This window comes from Planococcus citri, chromosome 1, assembly GCF_950023065.1.
Source record: "Planococcus citri chromosome 1, ihPlaCitr1.1, whole genome shotgun sequence".
Classification (NCBI taxonomy): domain Eukaryota; kingdom Metazoa; phylum Arthropoda; class Insecta; order Hemiptera; family Pseudococcidae; genus Planococcus; species Planococcus citri.
The window spans coordinates 40,351,276-40,377,482 of NC_088677.1; the positions used below are offsets into that span (position 1 = coordinate 40,351,276).

At 32.5% G+C, this 26,207-nt stretch overlaps 7 protein-coding genes across 18 annotated transcripts in view; 3 read left to right on the top strand and 4 right to left on the bottom strand.

The window, feature by feature from the left end:
- Elk (Eag-like K[+] channel) overlaps positions 1-5,828 on the bottom strand; it is a 108,896-nt gene extending 103,068 nt beyond the window's left edge. For 2 of the 9 annotated variants that reach the window (XM_065344760.1, XM_065344759.1), the window contains exon 1: positions 3,012-4,142. The gene's annotated coding sequence lies outside the window, so the exon portion shown is untranslated. Of the gene's footprint in view, positions 1-3,011; positions 4,143-4,508 lie in introns of those variants that run through there. The other 7 variants (XM_065344757.1, XM_065344756.1, XM_065344755.1 and 4 more) reach the window with 7 other exon arrangements.
- A 148-nt stretch (positions 5,829-5,976) lies between these two features.
- Positions 5,977-7,004, bottom strand: LOC135831910 (small ribosomal subunit protein uS8A). The gene is made up of 4 exons (XM_065344766.1): positions 6,845-7,004; positions 6,441-6,574; positions 6,200-6,365; positions 5,977-6,106 (listed from the first exon to the last, which is right to left on the bottom strand). Exons 2-4 carry the CDS (start codon positions 6,571-6,573, stop codon positions 6,013-6,015), a joined length of 393 nt encoding a protein of 130 aa, XP_065200838.1. The 5' UTR covers position 6,574; positions 6,845-7,004; the 3' UTR covers positions 5,977-6,012.
- Positions 7,005-9,169: 2,165 nt separating this feature from the next.
- DNApol-alpha50 (DNA primase small subunit) lies at positions 9,170-11,480 on the top strand. Its single transcript, XM_065344775.1, has 7 exons — positions 9,170-9,508; positions 9,582-9,741; positions 9,817-10,194; positions 10,268-10,481; positions 10,561-10,763; positions 10,835-11,001; positions 11,077-11,480. Exons 1-7 carry the CDS (start codon positions 9,412-9,414, stop codon positions 11,094-11,096), a joined length of 1,239 nt encoding a protein of 412 aa, XP_065200847.1. The 5' UTR covers positions 9,170-9,411; the 3' UTR covers positions 11,097-11,480.
- On the top strand, positions 11,349-15,716 carry Culd (CUB and LDLa domain). Of its 2 annotated transcripts, XM_065344768.1 has the most exons (14): positions 11,349-11,404; positions 11,509-11,633; positions 11,712-12,039; positions 12,119-12,315; positions 12,394-12,547; positions 12,632-12,667; positions 12,793-12,954; positions 13,059-13,331; positions 13,474-13,590; positions 14,207-14,311; positions 14,477-14,575; positions 14,675-14,810; positions 14,898-15,028; positions 15,101-15,716. In XM_065344768.1, exons 1-14 carry the CDS (start codon positions 11,371-11,373, stop codon positions 15,469-15,471), a joined length of 2,268 nt encoding a protein of 755 aa, XP_065200840.1. In that variant the 5' UTR covers positions 11,349-11,370; the 3' UTR covers positions 15,472-15,716. The 2 variants fall into 2 exon arrangements, with proteins under 2 accessions (XP_065200840.1, XP_065200842.1); XM_065344770.1 differs by lacking the exon at positions 12,793-12,954.
- Positions 15,717-16,436: 720 nt separating this feature from the next.
- Positions 16,437-20,411, bottom strand: LOC135831914 (sorting nexin-29-like). Of its 3 annotated transcripts, none has more exons than XM_065344774.1 (14): positions 19,769-20,411; positions 19,429-19,642; positions 19,071-19,354; positions 18,869-18,985; positions 18,648-18,778; positions 18,497-18,582; positions 18,360-18,420; positions 18,195-18,237; positions 17,993-18,125; positions 17,800-17,917; positions 17,356-17,571; positions 17,143-17,283; positions 16,923-17,062; positions 16,437-16,847 (listed from the first exon to the last, which is right to left on the bottom strand). In XM_065344774.1, exons 2-14 carry the CDS (start codon positions 19,623-19,625, stop codon positions 16,736-16,738), a joined length of 1,779 nt encoding a protein of 592 aa, XP_065200846.1. In that variant the 5' UTR covers positions 19,626-19,642; positions 19,769-20,411; the 3' UTR covers positions 16,437-16,735. The 3 variants fall into 3 exon arrangements, with proteins under 3 accessions (XP_065200846.1, XP_065200845.1, XP_065200844.1); XM_065344773.1 differs by having other exon boundaries at positions 18,360-18,423; positions 19,429-19,702; positions 19,769-20,409; XM_065344772.1 differs by having other exon boundaries at positions 18,360-18,423; positions 19,769-20,408.
- A 252-nt stretch (positions 20,412-20,663) lies between these two features.
- LOC135831917 (protein FAM32A) lies at positions 20,664-21,988 on the top strand. The gene is made up of 4 exons (XM_065344777.1): positions 20,664-20,906; positions 21,054-21,162; positions 21,249-21,390; positions 21,522-21,988. Exons 2-4 carry the CDS (start codon positions 21,098-21,100, stop codon positions 21,642-21,644), a joined length of 330 nt encoding a protein of 109 aa, XP_065200849.1. The 5' UTR covers positions 20,664-20,906; positions 21,054-21,097; the 3' UTR covers positions 21,645-21,988.
- LOC135831916 (uncharacterized) lies at positions 21,653-25,069 on the bottom strand. The gene is made up of 8 exons (XM_065344776.1): positions 24,775-25,069; positions 24,455-24,615; positions 23,572-23,713; positions 23,304-23,473; positions 23,111-23,225; positions 22,826-23,037; positions 22,563-22,746; positions 21,653-22,491 (listed from the first exon to the last, which is right to left on the bottom strand). Exons 1-8 carry the CDS (start codon positions 24,812-24,814, stop codon positions 22,409-22,411), a joined length of 1,107 nt encoding a protein of 368 aa, XP_065200848.1. The 5' UTR covers positions 24,815-25,069; the 3' UTR covers positions 21,653-22,408.
- Between the last annotated feature and the right edge of the window lie 1,138 nt (positions 25,070-26,207).

Here is a 26,207-nt window from a genome sequence, read left to right on the forward strand (position 1 = left end):
ATTTTGAAAAAAAGTAAGAGACTGCGAGTAATTCCAACTTCAGAATATTTTTTACAACAAAAATCTTTTTTTTTTTCGAAACAAGAAAAACCTCAAATTTTGTAAAAATATGAACATTGTACATAGTATGTATCTACTAGAAATTGGTAAGTGAGTAAAGTATGTAGATACCTACCCACGTACTAGCTCAAACCTAAGGATTACGATCATTTTAATTATAGTCTAAAGCATGTCTAAAGCTCTGTGTCAATCAGCAGTAAATTAAAAATTAAAACAGTCATTCATATCACTCATATCATCATTCAGTTGTAAATTATCATCATCTTCTCAACATTCGAGAAAAAAAAATCACTTGATCATGAGATGAGCAACCCTGGAATTTCCAGTCAAGGCTATATTAATTTGCCTTTCGCACATTAAAAACCGTGTACTAATGTTTTCGTTTGAAAATTACAAAGTACCAACCAACTCATTCAATGAAATAATTTTCGTTATAATAATATTCACACATCGAGCAACGAAACAAGCAAAATACATCAATACTTTCCTACATACATGTACAGGTCTGCCTACCATAGTATGTAGTACATAATCATTCACTCAAATGTTATAACTCAAGTACGTAAGAAGTTGAACATCGATCCAATTCTCTAGAGATGAAAATTCGAACGAAATAGGTACTTCCAAACACAAGTATCAAAAAAAAAATTTACTCTCACAGGAATGAAACTGAAAGAAACGCGATACTAATAATAATGATATCGACTTGAGGTATGAAGAGAATTAAAACACTGGAGCTTCGAGTTTATTAAAATGTAAATTTTGTAGATATGCAAACGATACGACATAAAACGAGAAAATAACACTAGGTAATGTTCATTTCTTAGAAAACTATCCCAGCCAGAACATAGGTTACTTGATGACTTTGTAGGCGATTCTTTCACCAACACGACGTTAAATAGCGCAGAAAAAATAAAACGAGATATCTATCTATATAGGTACCTACCTATAGTACCTACTCGTTACTCGACTTGGCCGAGAGCAGATTTTCATAGACAAAACCAATATCCGATATAGGTAGTTTTTTAATAGACTACGCGTATAATCTCATCGAATGATGAGGGGGTAAACAATTTTTGAAGGAGTTCAGCATATAGTCCGGCTCATTATCGACTTCGTTTGCTTGAAAGACTTTCACCACCTTAGCGTAAAAAAATCCTCTTTGACGACAAAAAAAAAAAAAAAATACTTTCAAGTGATTCATAAATCATAATAATTTTTAAGTAAAAACAGCTCGATTTATTTTTGAGTATTTTTACTCTGCGGCCGTTCATCATACATGTGTTCTATAAAAAGAAATCTAAATTCGTAAAAGTAAATAAAATTCACATCAGCGGGTTTCAGTTATCCCATATTCCAAAGTCTTGAATGATTACGAGTATGTACGTATTGGGTGCCCACTCAACCTTTACCATGTGTTCATTTATGTATTAGTATGCGAATTCGTTGTAAAAATAATAACACGACCGTTTACATTGTGTAACTTTGCTGGCAAAATTTCTCATTTTTAAAAATGTTTTTTTTTTTTTTACTATGCCGGCAAACAGAACTACATAATTTTCACGTTTTTTCTCATGAAAGTTCATCGAACAAGGGAGCAAGTACAGAATATTTAATGCGCTGATAGATACCTACTCGTAAATATGCGGGAGAAGTATCATTAAAAATGACTCGAAATAAGTTTATTGACACTTGAATCTTTGAAAGCTCTCTACGTTCTCAACACATTGCTTCAAAACCACGTGATCATGATTAATGGACCACAATAACATTTCACAGGTAAGCTTATCCACCAACTACATATACCTACCTATGTATAGCTAGTTGCATGGAAAACGGATAAGGGTGACACTGATACCTACATTATCTAAATCTATCTACCCCGAGATGGGCAAACTCTTACTTCCGACTCTACAAATCTTTTTTAACCCTATGGAATCACAACGTGTACGTTTGAAATTTCCTCATGCCATTGTGTAGTAGTAGAGCTCGCTTTCAGCTTCGAATTTCACTGTGTGCTGTGTGTATTTTTTTTTTTTTTTTTTTTACCTAAATGTCATATTGAAGAGATAAGGGAGCTTTGATACTTCTAATGCTTTACAATAAGAAAAAATTGAATATAACTCATTTTATACTACCTACTCGTTCAGTTCACGATTTGTGACAAATAAGTACATAAGACAAATTTCGATTCCCAGAGCACCCAAAATAGGTAGGTAGGTAAAAGGTATTTCGTACAAAAAAATTAATAAATTGAAAAAAATTTACAAATGAATCAAAAATGGTTTTCAATTCTTGTACTTATGTGAGACATCCTAAACAAATCTACAACAACTTTGGAAAGCAGATAGTTGTAGAGAGAGGCTGATGTAGAAATACTTTGACTTCAAAGCGTTCCATTTAGTGACACTTGAAAGGATATGACCCTTAAGGTTCTTCTGTTCCAATTATTGGTTTCAATGAAATCCACGAAAAGGCTCTGGGTAAGTATCCTTAATACCTAATACGAAATGACCCTTATAGTCATTATCACCTAAAGTACTGTTTACGCGTAGGTACTTGCAATTAGATTTCGATAACATAATTACGCGACACTATAGTCGATATTTTCTCAAAACGATTAACTAACTATAGTTATGTGTCAACAGAAGGAACGATGATGATTTACCTATTTAGCAATAGCAACCTAGTATCAACATCTTGGGGTCGTCGTGAATGAGTTGAGTTATACGTACCTACTACCTACCTACCTACCTACCAAAAATTTAAATTAGTATCTACCTACCTATAAATGCTCATTTCTCCTTCTGATAACTCTTTAGATTGGTACGCGGACGTTTATCATTAGTATTCTTGGCAAAACAAAGAAACCTTAATAACGTTGAAAGGGTTAACGAATTCAGTATTTCTAGCATATTAATAAGGTAATATAAAGCGATGAATAATCTTACCGAAATTAAAATTATCCAACTGAACACGAGAGCCTCGAACCGGAGGATGTGATAACAACCCGATGGACGATAGAAAACTTTTGAATTTCAACGTTCACATCGCTGTTTAATTTACACAAATCGCGTCCCAAACGATCACAAATTCAAAGAGAAAAATCATAAATACCGAACCGCAGAAGCTTACCGGCTTTTATTTAGTTGATTTTTAAAAAGATTTACTAATAATGAACGCGAGGCGAAATAACATATTGCCAGTTCAATCGGACACAACACCGATAATCGTAAAAATACTTCGTGATATACGGATACCGAAATAGAAAACCATATTTCTCCGAACACCGACACCATTTCAGTTATGATTAACTAATGCGGGTATATATTCTTCTTGTTTGCTAAATTAAAATTTTAGCATATGTTAAAAAACAAAATTTTTTCGGCTAACAACATTTTAAAAAAACACAAACTCAAGCGCTAAAAACCTCTTTTTTCTGTCATGGTGAAAGATGAATTTCCATTCTCCTTAAAGTAAACACTAAGATGGCTTTTCATTCAACATTAGTAGGTCATTTTTTTCAGCATCATCAAAATCAATTTTTCTTTCATTACAGCTTCTCCCTTTGGCCTAATGAAAATAGTAATTAGCTACACAGTACACACGTCATCACTTGGTGGTTGTTGAGTAAATAAAAGGAATTTAAAATCTTTTAATTTCCATGTTTGAAAACTAGAGTAAACGAGGGAAAAAAATTAACATCAAAGGCTCCGCTTAAAGTAGGATGCAGTTGCAAAATGTACCATGCTATGTCACCGCATGTACAAGGTAAAACTCAAACCCGTATTCTATAAAATAATAGCGGGATAAAAGGTAACGGAATATTTGTCAGTTTTATTTACTTTGTGTCTTTGAAATTTTCTCACTTTTGCGTTAAATTAAAATTAATTTGGAGCAGAAAAACCATCGTCAGGAAAAAAAAAAGAAAAAAAAAGTTGAACACCGAAGGTATTTTAAAATTGATATTATTTTTAAAGAGTCAATAGCAATGAACAAGTTGACAATTGATGAAAAATCTAAAAATATTATGTTTGTAACATTTCTGTTTTTGAATTTCTTTCATTCGAGTGCATGAAGAGTAAAACTTATTCAATTTTAATAATAAAATATTTCTCGTATTAAAAATACTTCCTGTTTAGAGATTTTAATTATAAAACAAGCTAACAACTACTCGAAAGTGACGTGAAAAAATTTATTTCAATATTTCAGCATAATAACAATTTAAAAAATTGGATAATTCGTTAATTTTCGTTTTAAAAATGCTTAAAAAGATTGACCAGATGATTTTATCTTTCGTATTAAATAGATGAACTCCAAAAATTATTAAACCAATTTAGCATATGTCACATGTGTACTCTTTTTTCAAATAATAATGGAAATGATTAGGTATTAACACTTGGTAATATTTTAAAACTAATACAAGTTACGAATCTATGAGAAAAAACCTCTGAAAATCTTTGTTTGAAAAAACACCTGTTTCAAAAACAAAACAAATTTTCGACTTTCGGAACTTATCAACGTTTCACACGTAGCACCGTCTACACGTCTTGAATATCACTGGATGTCGTGATAAAGCGTAAATCTGTGAAAGATCTCATTGCTGCCGGGGAAACTCTTCACCACATCCCTTCGTCAAAAAAAGCGTCAACTCGGTTGTTGGCGCTTGCGCTCGGAAATCTCATGCACAACACTAACGACTCCCTAACTTTTAACCGAGGAGACATCATTGTAATCAAAAACTGAAGAAAAAAAAACAACGCGGAATTGAAATGAAAGAATAGTGTTTTATCGTGGAAGGAATATTATCAAAAACAATAATTATAATTTCGAAAAACACTTCAGCTTTGAAGCTGAATAAAACAAAACTATTAATCTATCGTTGCGTTGATTTTTAAAAAATACCAAAAACGAAACTGAAACTATTCACATTTGAATAACATTTAAACTGAAAAATTCTTCTATAATAAATAATTATGTTTCTCTTTACACGGAATCTCGAAAAATTGGTTTTTGGACGTTTTTTGAATCTCTTTTTAAACACTTTTTAGATTCCAACCACAAACTTTCAAAGTCTTATCTCTTTAAGTAAAATCGGTAAAATCCAAAATCCATTTTCAAAAGCTACTACCCTAGCAGATTCTTGTAGATTTTGAATCTGCCAAAATCAGTGTAAAAAAAATCTAACTAATTATTGATTCGGGACGTTCAAATTTTTGTTCACATTTGAATAGGTAAGTATCTAGAATTTCCATTTCATCGGGAAAAAATCGGCACATCGGGACCAATTCAAAAAGTAGGTATAAAATTACATACGAATCATCTTGTATATTTATAGGAAAGTGAAAATGCATAAAGTCAAATTTTTTTAACGAACTAAACAAAATGCCATCTTCATAATTTTCTAATAATACGTTGGAAGTTGGATATCCAATTTTTCTTCTTATCCACACGCTTAATGAAGTCGTGACTAAAAAAAATCGCAGTACTATTTCACGAAAACCACATTTCCCTGATTACAATAAGACACCGAAATTTGCCTTTGATAGTTTGATTCATCAAGAAATCATTTCAACATTTCCGATTATTCATCTGCATGCGTTCACATAGGCAAACCAAGTACCATCACTAGTTGCATGACAAACTGAAATTCTCGAAAATGCTCATCAATTTCTATTCATCATTCACCTCTAACTCAGAATTCAATTCCAGAGATCACAAGTACTGATATCAACAGTAAGTATCGTTTTTCTATGCTAGCCCTAGTAAAAAATAAATGTACTCAATAAATAAATACCGAAACTGAGACATCCAATATCAAAACGCGACGTAAATTTCATTGGGCTGATCATCAAAATATTTAAACTTCATGCAAATTACCTTGAAACAGTTATAACAAAACAATTAAACGAAATGTAAACTTAAGAAAATTTATTTTTTCAACGTTATAAATTAGAAAAAGAAACCTAAAATTTTCCCTCCAAGATGTTTTCTTCTGGCTTCTTCGTGATCCATAATACCACCGCTCGTTGTCATAACGATGTATCTGCACCAGATAAAATTTGCATTCATCAGAACAACACAGCAATAAACAAACGACTATAAAAATCAAAAACTGGCATCAAGCAATAATAATTACCCGAATTGTCTAGAGGGTAGTAAATTATTGGTCCACTTTTCGATATCATTAATGGGCAGGTCGAATCTGGGAGAAATAACACCGCATTTGTTTATACGTCCAGTGAGATTAACAACAACTTTGCCAGCTCGGTGGTCATCCACAATTTCAAATTCTTCGATGTAACCTACAGGCAAAATATCGCAGCATTATTAGCAATACGCACGAATGAATTAAATAGTATACTTGATGTATGTATTACCGTGCTTCATCATCACTTTCAAAAACTTGATGATTACTTTCGAACAGGGACGAATCAACACTTGTCTTTTTCCTGACTTTTCGGCATTGTTTATAGATTTGAGAGCATCGGAAAGTACGCTCATTCGCACCATTCTGAAAGAGAAAATAAGAATCAACAGAACATCAAACTTTAAGATTGCTACTAGCGTTGGATTACGATAGATCAATTAATATCAAATAATTCATAATTTTCATGATTGTGAGATCGTCAAAGGAGTACACTATCAGAAAATGCCACATGTGATGAAAAATTTGCCTGAATAGAGGCGGGCACAGGACAGCACGCAGCTAACTTACTAGTTGCTCAACATCATAGATGATACTTCAATTATAAGTTAATGGATATACTAAAAACAAACTTACGTGAATTATTGGTTGGACGATTCGAGACAATTTTAAATTATTTCTTGATGATGATTTAATAATCGAAATCAGTTGTCGGCGTGTGACTTCTTTCGAAAAAACGAGAGAAAAGAATTTTTAATTATGTTTGATTGGGTTTGTCTTCGTGTAGTGAGCTAGGCCAGCTAGCATCGGAACTCGGAAGTACTAAGTAGCCCTCTAGTGGCAAAAATAAAAACTAATGAATAGAATGGTGTGGTACGCTTGTACTTGGTAGGTAAGCTAAAAAAAAATCAGCTGATAACAGGCAACAGCTGATCAATTTTCTGATAACTTTTTTGCGCGGTTTTCGTTTTCAACTATAGACAGTGTAGAGGAAGACGAAAATCTAGCACTTTCAGAAACGTCAGTAACGACGTCGCCGCCTTATAGAGAGCGCTCGCGGCGAAATGCGCGTTACTCTCTCGCAACATTATAGGGAGTTTTATATGAAACACACATTGCACACGATCAATTTTTTCATTTTTTTATGCTAAAAAATTTTTTAGGACAATTTTTTTTTGAAATAAATGATTTTTAATGTTTTTTAAATTCCTTTTACATAAATATGAGCCATGAAATCGGAAAATTGAAACATCAGAGGTAATTATTTTTACAATATAGTAATATAGAAATATATGCTCGTAAGAATAAATAATAATAAGTGTAAAATGATCGATCAAATTATTATTTTATATTTTTTTGATTTTTTTCATCGTAATAGAGAAATAAATAAATTCAGTTTCTCATTTCTTACCTTTTTTTCCTAGTGATATCTCAGTACATGATTAAATATGTACCTACCTATACCTAATACTTGAAATAAAAATAACAATAATTTCTCATAGTTTTTGCATTTTTTATTTTCATTTAAATTTTTAATTCATTTACTTTACAACAGAAATGACAATTTGAAAAATAATAATTTGATCAAACAAATTACCTATATTTTTATTTTATTTATTGTTAATTATATTTCTATAATATTGTAAAAAAAACATCGGAGCTAGCATTCGGACGTAAGTTTTTTTATATAATGAAAATACTTACCTCCGAATGCTAGCTCCGATGTTTCAATTTTCCGATTTCAATTTCATCATTCATGGCATCATGGCACATAATATTTATGTAAAATAAATAAAATTTCAAGAAAAAATTCTCCTAAAAAACTTTTAAAATAAAAAAATTAAAAAGTTCATCAACTCAATAAAAAAATGTTGAAAAAAAAAATCTCGAATTGAAATTGTCCTAGAATCATCAATCATTTTTTCCAACGGAAAAAATTACAATTCGATAGTAAATGACAAGATGTAAATTTGTTTGGAGCTTTGCTGACTTTTCTTTTTTTTTTTGAGTAAAAAAAATTTTTCAAGTTCCAAATCCAAGAGGGTAGGTATGAATATGAAATATGAATACAGCCATAGAATTGTATGATAAATTTCGTATAATTTGTTCATAAAAAATAATATAATGTTAAAATTAAAAATCACAATTTTTGTACAAAATTGACTATTGAGAAAAAATATGTATGTCAATAATCAATATTACCAATCAGGCAATCAACAGGAAATTTAATTTTCTTTAGTTCATGTCCAAACAAATGAGGGAAAAATGGGAAAGTGCATTTATATACAATTGTCAACTCTGAATTAGAATTAGAATTACCTATGCGAAATTTTCACTTTAATTTTCATTTTTCAGAAAACACATAGGTATTTTAATAAGCCAAACTCAAAACGTGCAGAATTTTATCCTCTTCAAAATTTGTTTATTATCCAAAGCGCTATAAAAAAATAGCAGTTTAATTGAAGTTGAATTTTTACCGCGCGCAACAATTTTTTACGACTTTGAGCTTCAATAAGTTTCGAACTGTTAGTGCTAGCGTTTTGAATGAAAACTCATTTTGAAGAGGATAAAATTCTGCAAATTTTGGTTTATTAAAATACGATGTAGTTGATGAAAATTTCGCGTAATTTTAATTCAAAATTGACATGCATAAAAATTTGTCCATAAAAATGAATATTAAAAATCACCATTTTCGTGTGAAATTGAAAAAAATTTATACCAATCGATAGGAAATTTCATCTTCTTTAGTTCAAGTCCAAAAAAAATTTTACCAAACCACTTCATTTTCATGAAAAATGGGAGAAAACGCATTTATCCTATGCGTCTACAGCTGTTTTACTCGCATGTTTACGTTTTCTTAGCACGCATTTCGATCTGACGCGCTCTGTCGGATTAGTTCAAGCGAGCTACACATTGGAGGACGGTATTTGAATTTTCTCCCGTTGAAGATTTTCGTCTTCCTCTACACTGTCTATATTTTCAACTTTTTCTTTTTGTGTGCTGATTGCTGAAAGATATATTATGAAATAATTACTGAATTGAACTTCAATTATGTATTGTTTTCCATTCTAAGTGTAATTTTCACATAATTAGTTCAATAGTACCGGTATTCTTCATTGTTTTACTTTTTAAAAACTTGAACCTTGTTACCAAAGATCATTTCTTACGTCTCTTGTTAGTTTTTTGGAAAATCATCGATCAAAATGTCCAGTTCAGATACTTCGCGTGATTTGTTACCGCTGTATTATAAACGTTTATTTCCTTATGAAGATTATTTTGAGTGGCTGAGTTATGGAGAAAGTACGCTTACAATACTCTATTGTTGCTTTACATCTCGAAGAATGATAAACATTGAATAGTTAATTCATTCCAGATAACCCTAAATACATCGAAAATCGAGAATTCTCTTTCACATTGGATGAAGATGTGTATATCCGGTACCAGTCGTTTATATCTCTTGAAGAATTCAAAAAAGAAGTACAATCACACCGTTGTCCTAGTAAAATTGATATCGGAGCAGTATACACAATAAGGTATGGTTAGTTTTACACACGCCGTGTTTTATGTGGGCGCGATGGATTCTATAATCAAGAATGTTTATGTTGTAGGCCAAGAGAACACCGAAATAACAGAGCCCTATTCCACCCTTTAGAAAAAGAATTGGTCTTCGATATCGATATGACCGATTACGACGAAGTCCGTACTTGTTGTTCCGGTGCAGGAGTTTGTAACAAGTGTTGGAAATTTATGTCAATAGCGTGCAAAATCTTAGATCTGGCATTGAAAGAAGATTTTGGATGGAAACTTCGTTTGTGGGTGTTTTCTGGAAGGCGTGGTATCCATTGCTGGGTTTGTGATGAATCCGCTCGAAAATTGGACGGTACTCAAAGATCTGCTGTTGCTGAATATCTTCAAGTGTTGACGGGTGGTGAAAAACAGGCGAAAAAAGTTCAGTTGTTTGGAGACAATTTGCATCCTTCGGTTAGGTAAATTGTACTAGTGAAAAGACCGTTTTTAATCAGTGTATGTATTTAAAGAATCATTTTTTCATGGTTTCAGCCGTGCTTTGAACATAATAAAAAAAGTTTTCAAGAAAATGATGATTGAAGAACAGGATGTACTAAGAACGAAAGAAGGGTGTGATAAATTATTGAAAATGATATCGGATGAAAAGCTGCAAGAGAAAGTTAACGCTGAAATATTTGAAGTTGATACCAGTGCTGAAAGATGGGATAAATTTGTTGCTGTAGCAGAATTACACAATCAACAGACGGTTTGCATTATTCTTGTTTATTATTCAATTGAATAATTCTGTTTAAAATTATTAATACTGTGAATTTTTATCATTTTAGAACATGAGTAACAAAACGAAACACATTGTGGAAGAAATTATGCTTCAATACACGTATCCGAGGCTTGATATTAATGTAACCAAAGGTCTTAACCATTTATTAAAATCTCCATTTTGTGTGCATCCGAAAACTGGCAAAGTTTGTGTGCCATTTTCACCAAAACTAGTCGATTCATTTGACCCATCAGCTGTTCCTACCTTAGAGTAATATACCTAATTCTTTCTCATTTTAATATTATTTCAACAGCAGATCGTAATCTCCATTTTGTAATCAGATTGTTATTAGATGAAATTGCTCACCATGATGAAGATAATAAAGATGCAGAAAAGAAATTGTCAGAGGAATTCCGAAAAACATCGTTAAATAAATCTGTAAAAATTTTTCGTGAATTTATTAGCATGATGAAAAAAGAGTGTAAGAAAGAAAATTATGAGAACACAGGTATGTTATATTCATGTTGATATATTTTATATAAAGCGATCGTATCACTACCAGAACGTTTTTTTTTGTTTTCAGCTCCCTCGATGGATTTTTGAAATGAAACCAGAAGAATTGTTCGAACAATTTGATAACTCAAAACGCTTTCGCGGTTTAATGAATAAACCGAAGAGCATTTCTAAGTCGGATTAGTTGTTATACTACCGCTAAAAAAAAAATTATTTTTCAAAACGGCCGTGAATGTTCTGCGATTGATTTTTAATTAAATTTTCTCTTTCTTTACATTGTATGTACCTGAACATAATCACTGTCTTAATGAAACCGTACAGTGTCTAGAATTATTTTTTGAAATATGTATTTGTTCATTACGGAATGCATCTCGTTAGTTTCACTATAATATTTTTCAGTAAGTTACTTTTTAAATATTTGTAGAAATGAGTGAAATTCAATATATTAATTAATAAATCTGTCTTTAAATCAGATTTTAATTATATTGTTGTAATTTCTTAGCTATAATGTGTATTCTACATCTGACATATTGTACGAAAGTAATTGACATTTGTAATTCTCCTGAAAAGAGGTTTTATGTAAATGTAGATTCAAGTAGTATTATATCAGCGTGGAATGTGATGGAGGTCAGTATACGTATTAAGTACGCTTTTTTAAACATGAAAAATATTATATATTTTTTAATTGAACATGTTGGCATTTAGAAAACGAGTAATTTATCTAAATGCCAAGTAGAATTGATGGCGTGCTCATCCTGTATGATATCCGCAAAAATAAAAATCCTTGAAATGCTGAAAATGGATGAAATTGTTGGTGACGTGAAACACCTGAGAAAATCATGCAACGGAGACCGTCTTGAAATAGCAGAACCCCTACCTAAAGTCCACGTTAAGAGAATATTTTGTCCCAAACATGTTGGAAATAACACTGTCTCTAAATTCACATATCGTTCTCAGACCAAAAGTGTAGCAATAAATTTTTATTACAGTGCAAATTACACCCATCCATTCATTTTAGAATTTACAATCAAACGTAAGTACGTAAGTGAACATAGAACCTATCTACATTTTAAAATGTCATTTATAGGTCATGAAACATCGTTGTTTTTTAGGCAACATTAGAAATTTTGAAATAACTTTGGACACAGATTCATTAGAAAACACAATTACGTCTCCATTTTTCCCTGTTCACTATCCGTCAGATTACCGAGCTCAGTACAATATTAAATGCTCGTCCGAAATAAGTGAAAATTGTCGAATAAAATTGTTTTTCTTGGATTATCAAATAGCACCTCAATCTCTGTTAGAAGTAGGTTCATAGGTACAAATACATAATCCATTTCTCAATATCGAATTATAATATTTTCTAAATAAGAAATCATTACAGTTTTTTGAAAACAGAGTGAATCGAATCGGTATAACAAGTGGCCGAATATTCAGGCCACCGATTATAATTTCAAATGGAAGAACATTGTCGATCAACTTTTACGCAAACAAAGCTTCCAGTTTCGGATTTAAATTCAATTACTCGGCTGTTTTAGGTTAAAGATGATAGAAAAAGTAATCTTTCCGTCCTACACCTACATTTTATTCAAAGGTATTAATATTAACGCCGTTGATTTCAGGTGAAGATGACCCTATTTCTTTGAAGCCAGAAACGAGTAAGTAAGATGATTATACCTTATTGCATGCCTACTCATTGGATTGATAATTTTTCAAATAGGAGTAGTTATTTTATCTTGAATTGAAACTACCTGTAGTAGGTACCACGATTTATTTAATTTAGGCTGCGGTGGTAATGTCGGTGATATCGGAGGAACTATTATAATGACTAAAATGGCAAAGAAATTTGAAACCATCGCTTACGACTGTATATGGATTATTAAGCCCCTGCAAGAATATTTCAAAACGCATTTATTGATCAAAATCATTTCATTTTTTGATATGGGTAACTAAAATACCTAAATATAAGGTGCAATAAACGTTTTATATGTACCAACCCAAAGTGTAATACCGATTCTGAATAATTTTTTATTTATTATTTTTTATTAGAACAACCCAGCAAGTTGGAAATTCATCAAGGATTGACATCTGGACACAGAAGAGCTAAACATATATATTTTCGTAATGAATCTAATCAGACTGTGACAGGCGTGCAAGAAGAATTAATAGGAACTATGAATACCGGGTTCTATATTTATCTAAACGGATTATTCAATTCGAGATCTCGATTCATCATTACATATTCTTCATTTTCATTTTCCAACTTCCACGAAACAGAGAATTTTTTGAAACCAGCTGTCGATATTCCAGATGTCACTGAAGGTAGGACTGGTTTGATCTGACTGAATACTAGACTATACCTACCAAGTATAAGTATATGATTCTAATTTTTCTGCTCATTGAATGATACTCAAATACCTGAGTGTTTTGATAATTTAAAAAAATCCTTTATTAATGTTTCTAGTTTGTTACATTGCCAGCGACTTTTTGTGTCGTAATCATCGATGTATATCTGGACATCTGCGCTGTGATGGTTTTGATCATTGTGGCGATGGTAGTGATGAATTACAATGTGAAAATGGTTAGTTTTTTAAAACATAAATCATTTTTCATGTGATAGGACCAGGCCCGCTCCCAAGATTTTCTCCTGGAGTCCTGGGAAGTCATACCTACGTAACTACCTACATAAATCATTCTTAAATTGTGAAATAAAATCTTCAGGCATAAAGAAGTCAGAATTTGAGATAATTTTTAGAAAAATGCTAATTCATTTTATTACGCGATCATTTTGCAAATATGAAAGCGAAATCACTAAGTAGGTAGAGATACTTACATATTCGAGCGAAGCTATATGTAATATAATCAAAAAGCATTATGTTTTGTATTTTTTACATCAGATTTTCGATTTTCATCCTCATTAGTATATTGCTATACAAGAGTTCGATTCTTGCATTGTAAGATATTTTTCATAATAAATGCAATGAAACAAACCGATTTACGTACATAATTAACAAAATAGGTACTTGATTGCTTTTCTCCTTCCCTTGGGTGTTTTTTTTTCACCAATCGTTGCGCGTTAAAACGTAAACAAGTTGGAAAAAAATCCTTTGCTTACCATGAGGGATAATTCTCATTTCTACCTCCTCTCTTCTTGGCTACGGGTCTGACTCTATATTTATTTTGTTTTAAAATCATAGACATTGAAGAAGATTACCACCATCGTCAAAATTACTATTTTCCGAAAACAGAATCATTTTCGTATGTTCCAACTGGTTTAATATTTTCATTTTTTATAACGCTCTGTAAGTACTGTGTTTAATTTTTTGCTACATCAAAGTAATATTACATACACTAGCAAAACAAATAGGTGGGTAACTAGGTAGGTATATGCTTGCAATTTTTTATTTGGTTCAAATTATGCATCAATTTAGGTTTCAGTAATTGTATAGGTTAATCATTTTCTGCAGCAATATTCCTTTTATGTTCGTTAATTGGTACGTTGGTAAACCGAACGCAACAGCCCTCCGAACTGAATCGTGCTTTAGGAACCTTAAATCAAATGATAGGTAATGTAGTATTCTGTGTACCTATATATGTACATGTACCAAGTGCCTGTTTTCCATTGATGCCCATTTATCATCGTTTTTATTTGTGTACCGTTGCAGCGGAACACAGGCCCAGAATAAGGAATAATTCCACTGAAATGGCATCTAATCAAGAACCACCACCTCGTTATGAATCACCTCCAAACTATCAAGAGATCATGGAAATGCAGATTTTTCTCGATAATCAAACGAAGAGGTAATAATACCGAGGCAGTCTTGAGATAATTAAGAACGTACCTAATTATAATAACCTACGAGTTGGAATTTTATAATCAAAATATAGATCAAAAGAACCAAAATGCAAGCACAATCGATCAACGTGTCGAGAATTCAAAAACAACACTCGCGCAGGATGTAGCCATTCTTTAATTATGTCCGGAGACCAAGAATCTGCACAACACTCTTCCTCTGATGGTAATTGCTATGTGGTTATCAATATAATGTCCCATACTCCATTGAAATAATCACTGAATAATATTCTTACAGAAAGTTTGTACGATGGTAATGGAATTGTATTAAAAAAATACGCGATATTTAAAAAATCAGACCACCATGCGAAAAACTCATTCGATTCCACAACATCAAGTGACTCGAATGTAATTACGAAAAATGATAAACTCGAAAAAATCAACAAGAAAACGAAGCTTCGTAATAAAGTAGTACTTGAAAGAAAGATAAAAATTCTACTATCAAAAAGTACTAATAATTTAGTTCGTGAAATTTCAGATAATCAGTGCAAAATCAGATTATGCAAAAGCGTAGAAGGATTACCTTCACAATTAAAATTAATAAATCGCGACTTTTATGGCGATGAAAAACCGAACTGTCATACAATTTTACAGACGTACGACGAATAAAAATGAATTACTTATTCTGAAATAAAATTGTTTATAAATTGCAATGTTTATAACAAGTTTTATGGTACATAAACAAATTGGTAATACATAGATACATACATAAAAAATATAACATATAAAATGGTAGTATAGAAATAATAACTGATCATGTCATTAGACAGTGAAATATTAAACCATATAATGATATATTTATTTCTAAATTTGTCATGTTGAATAAAAAATTATTAAAAACTTGTATTTTTGCGCATCGGGTTATTAAAAGAAAGAAGGAAAGAAAGAAAACGAATTTGAATTGGCGATTTTAAAACGTATTTTATGCAATAATGCCGAAAAAAAAAACATTTTAAAAACTCATTGCTGAATTCATTTTTTAAAAAACTTTTTTAACCATTGATGAAAATTCTTGAAAGTGTCATTCAATTAAAAACCTTTTTTCAACTGAATGTCCGGAATACCTTGAAGAAAAATTCTCAATTTTCATAATTTTACACGTATTAAATTCAAAAAAAAAAAAAAAATACTTTGTATGTATCACAATAAGGCAATTCAAAATAATAAAATACTGAACATTTTTCAATTGTTTTCGCGAATCATAAGTTGGCAAATTTATTTTAAAAATACTGAGACAAGCTACATAGGGCTAGGTATTAATTATCAAATTTGAGTATATCACGTATTAAATTCAAAAATTAATTGTATTTCGTAACAGTCGTATCATAATCCTCAGAATCACATCGCAACAATTACACCATGTCAAGGTGGTCGGCATGAGAACTTCATAAAGCCTGGAACTAGGACACCATATCATATCAAGACTTTATTTTATATTAGAAGTTATTCTGCGGACCACCGTGCATTAACTAGATAATTAATTCAACTTTTCCGTTTCAATCTATCATTTCACTTAATCACATGTTCGCATAAATATAAAAATTGTGTCAAAGAAGTCAAATCTTAGGCAGAAATGTAATGAAATTACTTTATATGTACGAATTAAACTGTACGTAGTATTAGATTAAAAAAATATAAAAAGTTCAAATGAAACAGGTAATTCAACAAAATATATCTTTATCCTCAAAAGTTTTTAAAACGAGAAAGATGAAATAGCAGTTGAAAAAAATTAGCTACTCAAGCTTGTTTTATCCACGATTTTGATGAAAAGTATAATACATTTTGATAATGATAATAAGCGGACACATCAATGAAAACCATGTTAATGTCTGCCTCTAAAGGTAATCTTTTTCGGTATAATTTTTGATTAATATTATAATCCTGAATACTGCGCTAATGTATCTTCAGTGTCGTTTTGAGGTTGTTGCAAACAGTTACCAAAAATGCTATGAGATCTCGACTGGTTGCCTTCTTTGTACTGTTCACTGAAAATTAAGAAATTGGCATCGAAGATTCAACAACAAAAATGAAATAATAATGATTGTGTAAGAAAAATTTACCTGAAAAATTGTACACGAGAGGTAAATAATGCTTTAGTAGGGTTCACGGCTAAATGGGAATCTTGCGTTAACAAGAAATTAATAACTTGTCGTAGATACAATTGTATTTTTTTTCTTCTTTCTTCGACAAAATTTGCATCCTAAAATCAATTCGATCGTTAGAAAAAAAAACGCTTTAGATGAAATCAGATTCGTTTACCAAAATCATATCTTTATTTACTTTATTTCCGATAGTCTTTTTTGGCGGAAAATGAAACCCAGAAGCAATACTGTATTCTTTCTTAAGTTTTTGATGAAATGCGTGGAACTGAGCATACCTCCTGTACACATTCCATTCTTCCGAACCTATTCTAAAATGTACCTAAAAACGACCACACAAATGAATAAGTATATCGTAGAATTGTATAAATCATCATTTGATCTGCGTTATTACTTGATACACATGATGAGGATCGGCATATCGTCCAGTAAGAAAAACTGATGGAACCCATAAGCTGACTAGTTTATGCAACGAAAAATCTTCAGAGGGAAGAGGACCTCGTAAAGAAATTAGTTCTTCTTGTAACCGTTTATTCATTTCTTCCTTAGCCAATAAACTGATTTGCAATCTATTGTTTAGTTCCATTAGCTCGCCGTGCATTTCTGCGACCTAAAATAACAAAATTATTCATTGATTCTGTCGATAAATTTCAATCTAAAACAAGTTTTAAATCCTAAACGTTTCAATATGCAGCAGGTTTTACACCCATAGTCAATTGATCGATATCTCGGTAAGCAGTACCTAAGTATACATACGATACGTAAAAATTTATGACATCAATCACAATTGATTTCAAGGTTATAAATAGACGACTGTCACGTTACACAGAAAGTTTACCTGCACCAATTTTTTTTCGTATAATTGAGCTTCGAACGTATGGTCCGCATCTTCTTGTTTCAGCATTTGTACAGCACTAACGTACTTTCGCAGCTGGTGTTTCAACACTTCATTTTCCCTGATTTATAAAATTCCATACGATAATAATAATGGTATTTTACATCGAACAGGAGTATTTATTTTCAATTATTACCTGTTCAATTCGTGGACGCGAGCATCTAAGGTAGAATTTAATGCCAACTGCTTTTTCAGTTCTTCCTTCGCCGATTCGTATAGTTTTTGAAACCCTTGATCGTCAGTTGATCCCACAGAAATGCCATCTTCACCTACACATAAACCCTTTATGATAAAGACCAAATTTTATTGTTCATTAAACGGTGTATCAATATACTCACTGGGGAAATCGGAAAATAAAGTCGAATCATCAGCATTATTGATCTGTGGCATTTACAGAAAAAAATTCAAATTAATCCACATATTATTTAGTACGATAACAAGTATTGAGTAACTATACAAACATAAACGGATGTTTGAATAAAGTAACGCCGATAAATACTCACATCAGTTGATACAGGTATTAGTTCGCCTACTCCTTCATCACTTATTGGTCTTAGACCCATACTACTGCAAAAACAAAATCTTTATATTTGAAAAATTCACTGAAAATAAAACGCAGTATTACACCATTCACACGAACCTAACGTTGTCTTCAGAATCGTTATTAAAATATGCGGAGTGTTCATTTTTCAGTATTGTATCAGCAGCATCTTCCGCTATTTCGACCTTTAAAGTTTTGAAAGTGAATGAATGATAGTAAGAAGACAGCATTATGAAAGATCCCAACTTACAGTAGAAATATCACACGGCGAACAAACGGATGCATTTATTTCATCGTAGTTACCATTATTTTCGCATGTGTCATCAAATTCTATAATATTGTTTTGAATTTTTCTACGAACATCGTTTATTTTCAGTACATCTAAAAGAAATACGAATGAATTTAGCATAAACGGGGAAAACAAATCCTGAAATAATTATTTTCAGACGAAATTCAAAACAGAATTTTTACCCATGGATTCGGTTAGTATGACTTGTTCCGAATTGAATTTGTCGATTCCACAATCGTTGTTTCTGTGATTCAAATCCTCTCTATCGATACTAATAGCGAATAGTATTGGCACCAAACCTATGAAAAGAAATCCAATTGAACACGATTGTTAAGTAGTCCCTTGTTGGGAAAGTTAATTTTACAAATTATAATTCACGCATACCTGCAGCAGCGGTGGGTAAAATATTACTTTTCTCTTGATCTCTGAGAAACGCTAATTCTTCATAATACTCCGCCAGTAAAATTTCGTCGAATATCAACGATTGTAAGTATCGTTCCAGCGATCTCTCATTGAGAGCAGATCTCAGCCAGGCTCTACCTTTACCCCAATTTGATTTTACGTTCTTCAAACTATTGTAACGGTCTCGCTCGTGTTGAGATAAGATATGAGAGATGCAAAGCCAGAACGTTGGTTTTTCGTTGATACAGAAAGCTTTGGTAGATTTTCTACGCATAAAAATGATGCATGTTACGTTTTAAAACATCACGATAAGATAGCATCTAAATAATTGAATACTTGCTTAGAAATAGTCCTCTTCAAACCGTGATTAAAAACAGCTTCAAAGCAAAAGCAAACGCGAGATACATGCGAGTCCAATTCAGTAGCGAGTTCGATACGACCGCCGTATTTCTTCTGGCATTCTTTAACAGCTGTCAATAGATCACTTTGCAAATGATTTTTATCTATTTCAGCTTGAGCCAAGGCATCCGCATCCATCAAATTGCCAGTGTTATCTAAATGATGCAGGGCAACAAAATGTGTAGCTTTAGATAACTTTGGTGAATTTCACGAATCTATGATATAATGAATGAATTAATCGATATTCAGCGTCGACGATATTCAGCGATAAAATTACGTACCGATAATAATCACTGCTCAACAACCAGGGTTGAAAAGACAACAGAGTTTTGTTTTTGAAACAAGACAATCGCGTTCTTCGTTTTTTTTTTGTTTTCAAAGCTCTGACCCAGAGTTCTTCCTCCGTATTTGTTCTTATTTACAGATGCGTTTTCACTTTTCGCGTTCTTTGTTCCTATTCCCGTGATTGCAAAAATAATTTATTCTTTACCTTTTTCCGACATTTTCTTGAAAGATCATCGTCTGCGATAACTCATGCACGTAGAAAATTGAAATTCTTGTAGATGTAATAAAATGAAGAAGGATATTTTGCAGGTTTTACAACAATCACACAAGCACATGACCAACTGCAAAGTTTTATAGGAAGTAACTGCGACTACGAAGGACAGACAGTTTTATCAACTTCATACCGTAACATTAACCATTAGCATCATTCAATTCACAAATGTTACGATTACTATACAATCAACTATGTTGCACAAACACCTCCGTAATTATCAAGTCTATCTAATCTATCGATACCACTTCACTTCATTTTTCATCCGAACAAAAACAAACTGCCAAAATGGCAAATCGTAATCAAAACAAAAATATCGGGCAACAAAAAGCAATCGATAGTCGATAGCGACATTCGACCTCGACACAGCATCAATCAATCAATATTCATATTCAATAATGAGTTTTTTAATTTCCAAAATTTGAGGTAAAGTAATTGACCATTGGTTCTGAGGTTATAATATGCATATTAAATCTAGGCACAACTACAAATTACTGCATGGTCCTGGTCTAGTAGAGTACGAAACGGGAACGGCCGACGCCGACGGGAATCATGTTTCGATTTCGATCTACATACCATCGACCATTGGCTCATCGACTGCGCTGCGCGAGTGGCGAGTGTGTTTGAACAGTTTGAATGATAGTGGTATCATGATGACATGAACGGACGTAAACATACTTTTTTGTAAGAAAGGGTTTTCTTCAAAATTAATCAAACTTTTTGAATTTTTATCATTTTTTCTTGTTATGACTAAAAGAGATCAACTAGAGAGAGAATTCTGAATCTGAAACACATTCCTCAACAAAGCAATCGTGTTCACTGTTCACTCAGAGATTCCTCATCGCCTCATCGTAACATCGCAAGTAAGTGTAATGAAAGTATATTCGAAATGAAGTTTTGCCAGTTTTGAAATGTTGGGAGTGTGGTATTCGATTGATTGATTGACTGGAAGAAACCTCATCTCCCCAAGTCTCATATAATTCAATGATCGTTTCTTTTCTTATTTCTAGATCATCACAGTGAAGACAGTTTAGGACCTATAATCCGCCGGAATATGTCAGACTATGACAAATGCACCAAGGGTGCTTTAAAATTGAAAATAGGCGTTGATATGAAAAAGTGAGTGTATCGACTTTTTATCTGAAATGTTATTTGATAAATCATCCTATTGAGTGTAACACTTAGTAAATCATTTTATTTTTAAGGAAAAAGAAAAATAAGGAAAAGAAAAAAAAGATCTTGGAACAAATACCTCAAACTTCGGCAGAAGCAAAACAAATTCCAGAAAAATCTGAAATTAAACTGACAAAGGCTGAAATTGCGTTTAACAAACAAAAAGAAGAAGTGGTAAGTAGTATCGATTTATCAATTTACATCGTAATTATTCCTATCATTATTCAGAATGGTAATTTATTTCATCACATTCGGTAATAAGTGGCGCAGTGCATTCATTTTCATGATCTTTGTTTGTGTTGCAGTTAAAGAAACGAATTCTAGAACAGGCATCGATGACTCATAAGCAAAAAGTAGAAGTATTTAATCGGCATTTGGACAGTCTCACCGAACATTTCGATATTCCCAAAGTCAGTTGGACTAAATAATTGTATCATAACTTGTCAAGATTGTTTATTTTTATAATGCAAATCATAATAACATAAGCTGTAAATTTAGTTTTCACAATTCGAAAATAAATTATAAGAAACAAATCTAATGAAAATACTCAACATTATGAGTACAGGATTTACTCAAAAATACATAAAACGTAGTACATAGTATAAAAAGCGATGCGCAGTAACCATTCAACATGTACATTATTCGTCTGTGGTTCATACGGGATTCAATTCAAAATTCTGATTAACAGAAAGTCGCGTAGGTATTACTGCAAATTATACAGTACCAACATTTAAAATAAACAATTAATATTTAATTTGGTACCATCGAGCATCGATTCTTCGAAAAAGTACTACCTATTCGTTAATATTATACACATAGAAAACAACATTAATTGGAAAAGTGGTACAGAGCGAATACATCAATCAATGAAAATAGTGATACCCTACTGCTTATATTTACAACCTCAACACAAATGATGTTCTTCAAAAACATGAAAACCAGGTTATTTCTAAATAAACTGAACGTTACTCTCATCTACAGACTACTGTGAATATGGCGCAGCGCCCGATCACAAATAATCCGGAGATGAAATGACGCTTAGTTCATTTCAAAATCTGTCCCGTGATACAAATTCCATAAATATAAATCAAAGCATTTTCGACTTGATTGGAAACTAAACACAAAAAATGATACGCGAGATTGTTTTCAAAAAAAAAAAAAAAAAAAATATAGAAAAAGTTGAACTATGATTTTAGGCTTGCGGTTTGTAAACTATTCCATAATCCTTCAAAACCTGGATGGCAATTTGACGTTTTGCATCTTTCTTGCTACGAGCTGCAATAAAAATATGTGAAATGACACTAAAAAAGTTGAACGGTGAAAACAAGAAATACAGTAATCAATACCTCTAGCTTCATAAACAATGCCGTTGATTTTACATTGTAGGGAGAAACGCTGTTCCGTATTGGCATCATCAGTTTTCTCCACGAATTGCAGATTCGGGAAAGCTAAATTCAATACATATAACGGTTGACACTGTTCCGGATTCGGGGGGAATTTCAGATTGGTGGACGGAACATAGTTCACCAGCTAAGGAAATTCATAACTCAATATGAAATAACGAAATAACAGATCACGCAAGACATCAGCAAATTGAACATAAAAGTACCTGAGAAGGGTCACTATTGTAAGTTCCATTCATTGGAACTACTACATTTTCTGCTTGCTGAAGAGCAGGAGCAGGCGCAGGCGCTTGAAGTTGTGGGTTCATCTGCCACCTAGTGAAGAGCAAATGCATGGCGTACGAACCAACGGCTGACCACGGAGCAGGTTCAGATGATGAAGAAGCATCATTATTTTCAGATTCCATTTTTTCGGCCACTATAAAACAGTTTCATAATGGTATAGTACGCATTCGCAGTTTCAACTAAGAAAAGATTTTAAAATGCTTTACTTGATTCATGTTTTTTGAATGACTGAACGAACCAATCTTTCAAAGCAATATCAGCTGCTACCATTTTGGCACCCGAAACACTAGTAGCTTCTCCAGCATATACGTGACCGTTGAGCTAGAGAAACGAAATTTTTTCAACATTTCTTTGATAAAATGTACCTATGAATCGAATTCTTAGAAGATCAATTTATACCTTCAAACGTGCCAAGTACGTTTTTTGGAATCCAGTTTTACTGATTTCTTGCGTTTCGTATTCCGGTTTCAGATTCAATTCGTTGAAAATAAGAAACGCGTTTTTAGGTTTCAATACCTTCTCTAAGCGAGCGTTCAGTCGCCTCTTTTTCAATTTCTTATCGATTTTCGCTAAAAACAGAAACACAATAATGTATCAAGTACAAGCAAACATGCATAATACACAAACGTATGCTTTGGTAACGCCCCACGAAGTAAAAATCACGTACTTAGACCAGCTTTCTTTTTAGCTTCCTTCCATTTTTGAAAATGTTCGGTTTTCATGCGAGCAACTTCAGCTTTCGCATCTTCCTTATTGATGGAATCAGCTGCAGTTTCGAGTTTCGGAATAGGTGCCGGCGGTTGCGATTGCTACATATTCGAGAGAACCAGAGAGACAACAAGCATAAATTTATAAAAATTGTAATTCGTTCACCGAGTATGTTGCAAGCAACGAATAAACGACGGTTTCAAGATAATCATTTAGGCGTAGCGCACAACATAACCCTACGAACATACTGACAAATATTTACCAATCACATGTGTGACATATTCAAATTAGTCTTCATCACTACCTACTCATCTACATGCAACTTCAGACAAAAAAAAATAGAACCCTCATTTTCAACTTCTCTCCTAGTCTTTAACTATTTAAATAGTCAAAGTTCCTAATACAGTAAGTTACATTCGATGACTTACTCACACAACGCCGTCTGCCCGATAGAATATACATTAAAGTATTTTGAATATAACTTATTCGCAATACTAATGCAATTCATTTTAGACATAAAGTTGTCACACACAGACAAGTATAAAAGCCATAGTATTACACAGAATGCTGATTGTCTCCTCGTTTCACTTTATATTTTTACTCATCGCTAATGACAAAAAAAACATCAATTATTAGAGTAAGAAACGTAAACTCTCAAAACGAAAATCACGGCTATCTTATAGTGAGCAGTACAATATAAAATAGACGACTATTGCTCAATCTGCATCGTCACTCCTCCAAATTCATATTCGAGAAAAACAGGTTGAAAAGAAAATTTTTGGCAATGTTTCCGATACAGACTAGCAAGTTACGTGGAAAATGAAAATTACAATATTATTTACCATTTGATTCACTATAGCGTGAGTCATAGAATCGAAAGACGGTTTCTCTTCTTTGGTAATTGAAACGCCGGGATCAGGTTGGTAAGATTTGACGAAATTTTTGTACTGCGAAGGTTGCTGCAAAACTTGCTGTTGTTGTTGGTACAGCACGTTAGGTTTATCTGTAGAAAAAAAATTTTCTCAGTAATAATATTTCACTCTTAACGACATACTTCGAACAATAAACATTTTTAGTTAGTAGCAAATCATCATTCTTAGATATTTTTCAGACCACATAGCAAATCTAAGAGAGGGAGAAGAGATGATTTGTTTCAACTTACCCATATTAGCTGATCTTCGGGTATAGTAGCTGTTAGACATTTTGAACTTTAGTTTCCAAGAAACAACAAATTAGAACAAACGTAATTTTCTCGGTGAACGGCTATCACAAGAATCTTTCAAAACCACAAAGAACAAATTTAAAGATCACAACAGAAACTGCAGCAAAAACTTTCAGAAATCTAGAAATTGGAAATAAACCTAATTACGGTAAGCAATTAAACATAAATTTAAAAATTCTCCAAACTTATAAACAAGAATAGAATCAACTCAAAAATTCAAAATGGATGTCGGGATTGCTTGCGTCAGTTCAGTCGTCAGTAAGCTTGGATACTTGGATGAACAACACGAACCAAGCCGTCCAACCAAACCCAAGCAAAAACAAGAACGTTTCTCTTTTTTTTTGAGAAAAAGAACAGATCGCGCTGTCAACTGTTTGGAAAATTCAAAAATTATTTTTTATTTTTTTAAATAGCGTGAGTGTGAGTTTGAGTATTTATTATTCAGCGGATGAACAGAAAATAAATCCATATCCAACTTTCAACGTTTCAAAATGATACCGAAGTTCATCTTGACTTGACCTATTTATGATGATTAATACATAGGTACTTTGTATAATCAAACTTCAAAGATCTTGAGTTGACTGATTGTGCTGATTTGCGAGTGGTCCACTGTGAAGTGAAACGAAAGTGTGAAAACTATCATGTGTATAGGTACCTACTACCTAACCAAATTCAGAATTTCAAATTCGCTGTTTTTCTTTTTACACCATAACTACCATAAGAAAGGAAATTTTTTCCTATTTCCATTGGTATAAAATGTATAAAAATGTTTTTAAGGTCCGCATACGCGATCGCGTTGAAAAAAATGAACTTTAAGATGAAAACTGCTTAGGAGAGTAGGTACATTGAAATTGTTGTCATATTCCTTTGAAAAACTGTTGAATTTTTTCAGTCATCTGAAGGGAAGTTTCATGCTCTTTTCAAATATGTCAACGAAATTTTGATTGCAATGCATTTTTGAGGCAACCAGTATACCTATCTTTTAAGTGAAAAAATTGAAACAATGAAGTAGAAAAATCAATTTTTCTTTAGGCAACCTTTTTCCAGGGCTTCAAACCCGTACCCGTACCCGTACCCGAATACCCGAATACCCGAACGAAAATCCAACAATTTCTGTACCCGAACCCGTACCCGTACCCGAAAAATGAAATGAGGAATACCCGAACCTGTACCCGTACCCGATAGAGACTATTTTGAACCCAAATACCCGATAGATTGGGTACAGTTCGGGTATTTCACCTAAAATACCCGAACCCGTACCTGTACCCGAACGTTTAAAATTTTCATACCCGTACCCGATACCCGTACCCGATCCTCTGAGAAATAAATCTGTACCCGTACCCGATACCCGTACCCGAAAACGTTCGGGTTTG

What these genes read in the sequence shown, in the direction of transcription:
- Culd (XM_065344768.1), top strand. Translation starts at nt 11,371, where the DNA reads ATGCATCTCGTTAGTTTCACTATAATATTTTTCA. An exon ending in CACCTCAATCTCTGTTAGAA is followed by an intron (nt 12,316 to 12,393) that starts GTAGGTTCATAG and finishes AAATCATTACAG; the next exon opens with TTTTTTGAAAACAGAGTGAA. An exon ending in TGAATTACAATGTGAAAATG is followed by an intron (nt 13,591 to 14,206) that starts GTTAGTTTTTTA and finishes TTAAAATCATAG; the next exon opens with ACATTGAAGAAGATTACCAC.
- LOC135831914 (XM_065344773.1), bottom strand. Translation starts at nt 19,625, where the DNA reads ATGGATGCGGATGCCTTGGCTCAAGCTGAAATAGATAAAAATCATTTG. An exon ending in TAATACCTGTATCAACTGAT is followed by an intron (nt 18,238 to 18,359) that starts GTGAGTATTTAT and finishes TAAATGCCACAG; the next exon opens with ATCAATAATGCTGATGATTC. An exon ending in ACGAAAAAAAATTGGTGCAG is followed by an intron (nt 17,572 to 17,799) that starts GTAAACTTTCTG and finishes TTGTTATTTTAG; the next exon opens with GTCGCAGAAATGCACGGCGA.
- LOC135831917 (XM_065344777.1), top strand. Translation starts at nt 21,098, where the DNA reads ATGTCAGACTATGACAAATGCACCAAGGGTGCTTTAAAATTGAAAATA. An exon ending in ATAGGCGTTGATATGAAAAA is followed by an intron (nt 21,163 to 21,248) that starts GTGAGTGTATCG and finishes TTTATTTTTAAG; the next exon opens with GAAAAAGAAAAATAAGGAAA. An exon ending in ACAAACAAAAAGAAGAAGTG is followed by an intron (nt 21,391 to 21,521) that starts GTAAGTAGTATC and finishes TTTGTGTTGCAG; the next exon opens with TTAAAGAAACGAATTCTAGA.
- LOC135831916 (XM_065344776.1), bottom strand. Translation starts at nt 24,814, where the DNA reads ATGTCTAACAGCTACTATACCCGAAGATCAGCTAATATGG. An exon ending in CGTACTTGGCACGTTTGAAG is followed by an intron (nt 23,226 to 23,303) that starts GTATAAATTGAT and finishes TCGTTTCTCTAG; the next exon opens with CTCAACGGTCACGTATATGC. An exon ending in ACAATAGTGACCCTTCTCAG is followed by an intron (nt 22,747 to 22,825) that starts GTACTTTTATGT and finishes GAATTTCCTTAG; the next exon opens with CTGGTGAACTATGTTCCGTC.
- LOC135831910 (XM_065344766.1), bottom strand. Translation starts at nt 6,573, where the DNA reads ATGGTGCGAATGAGCGTACTTTCCGATGCTCTCAAATCTATAAACAAT. An exon ending in GAAAGTGATGATGAAGCACG is followed by an intron (nt 6,366 to 6,440) that starts GTAATACATACA and finishes TTTTGCCTGTAG; the next exon opens with GTTACATCGAAGAATTTGAA. An exon ending in CTACCCTCTAGACAATTCGG is followed by an intron (nt 6,107 to 6,199) that starts GTAATTATTATT and finishes TATCTGGTGCAG; the next exon opens with ATACATCGTTATGACAACGA.
- DNApol-alpha50 (XM_065344775.1), top strand. Translation starts at nt 9,412, where the DNA reads ATGTCCAGTTCAGATACTTCGCGTGATTTGTTACCGCTGTATTATAAA. An exon ending in GGAGCAGTATACACAATAAG is followed by an intron (nt 9,742 to 9,816) that starts GTATGGTTAGTT and finishes TTTATGTTGTAG; the next exon opens with GCCAAGAGAACACCGAAATA. An exon ending in AATTTGCATCCTTCGGTTAG is followed by an intron (nt 10,195 to 10,267) that starts GTAAATTGTACT and finishes TCATGGTTTCAG; the next exon opens with CCGTGCTTTGAACATAATAA.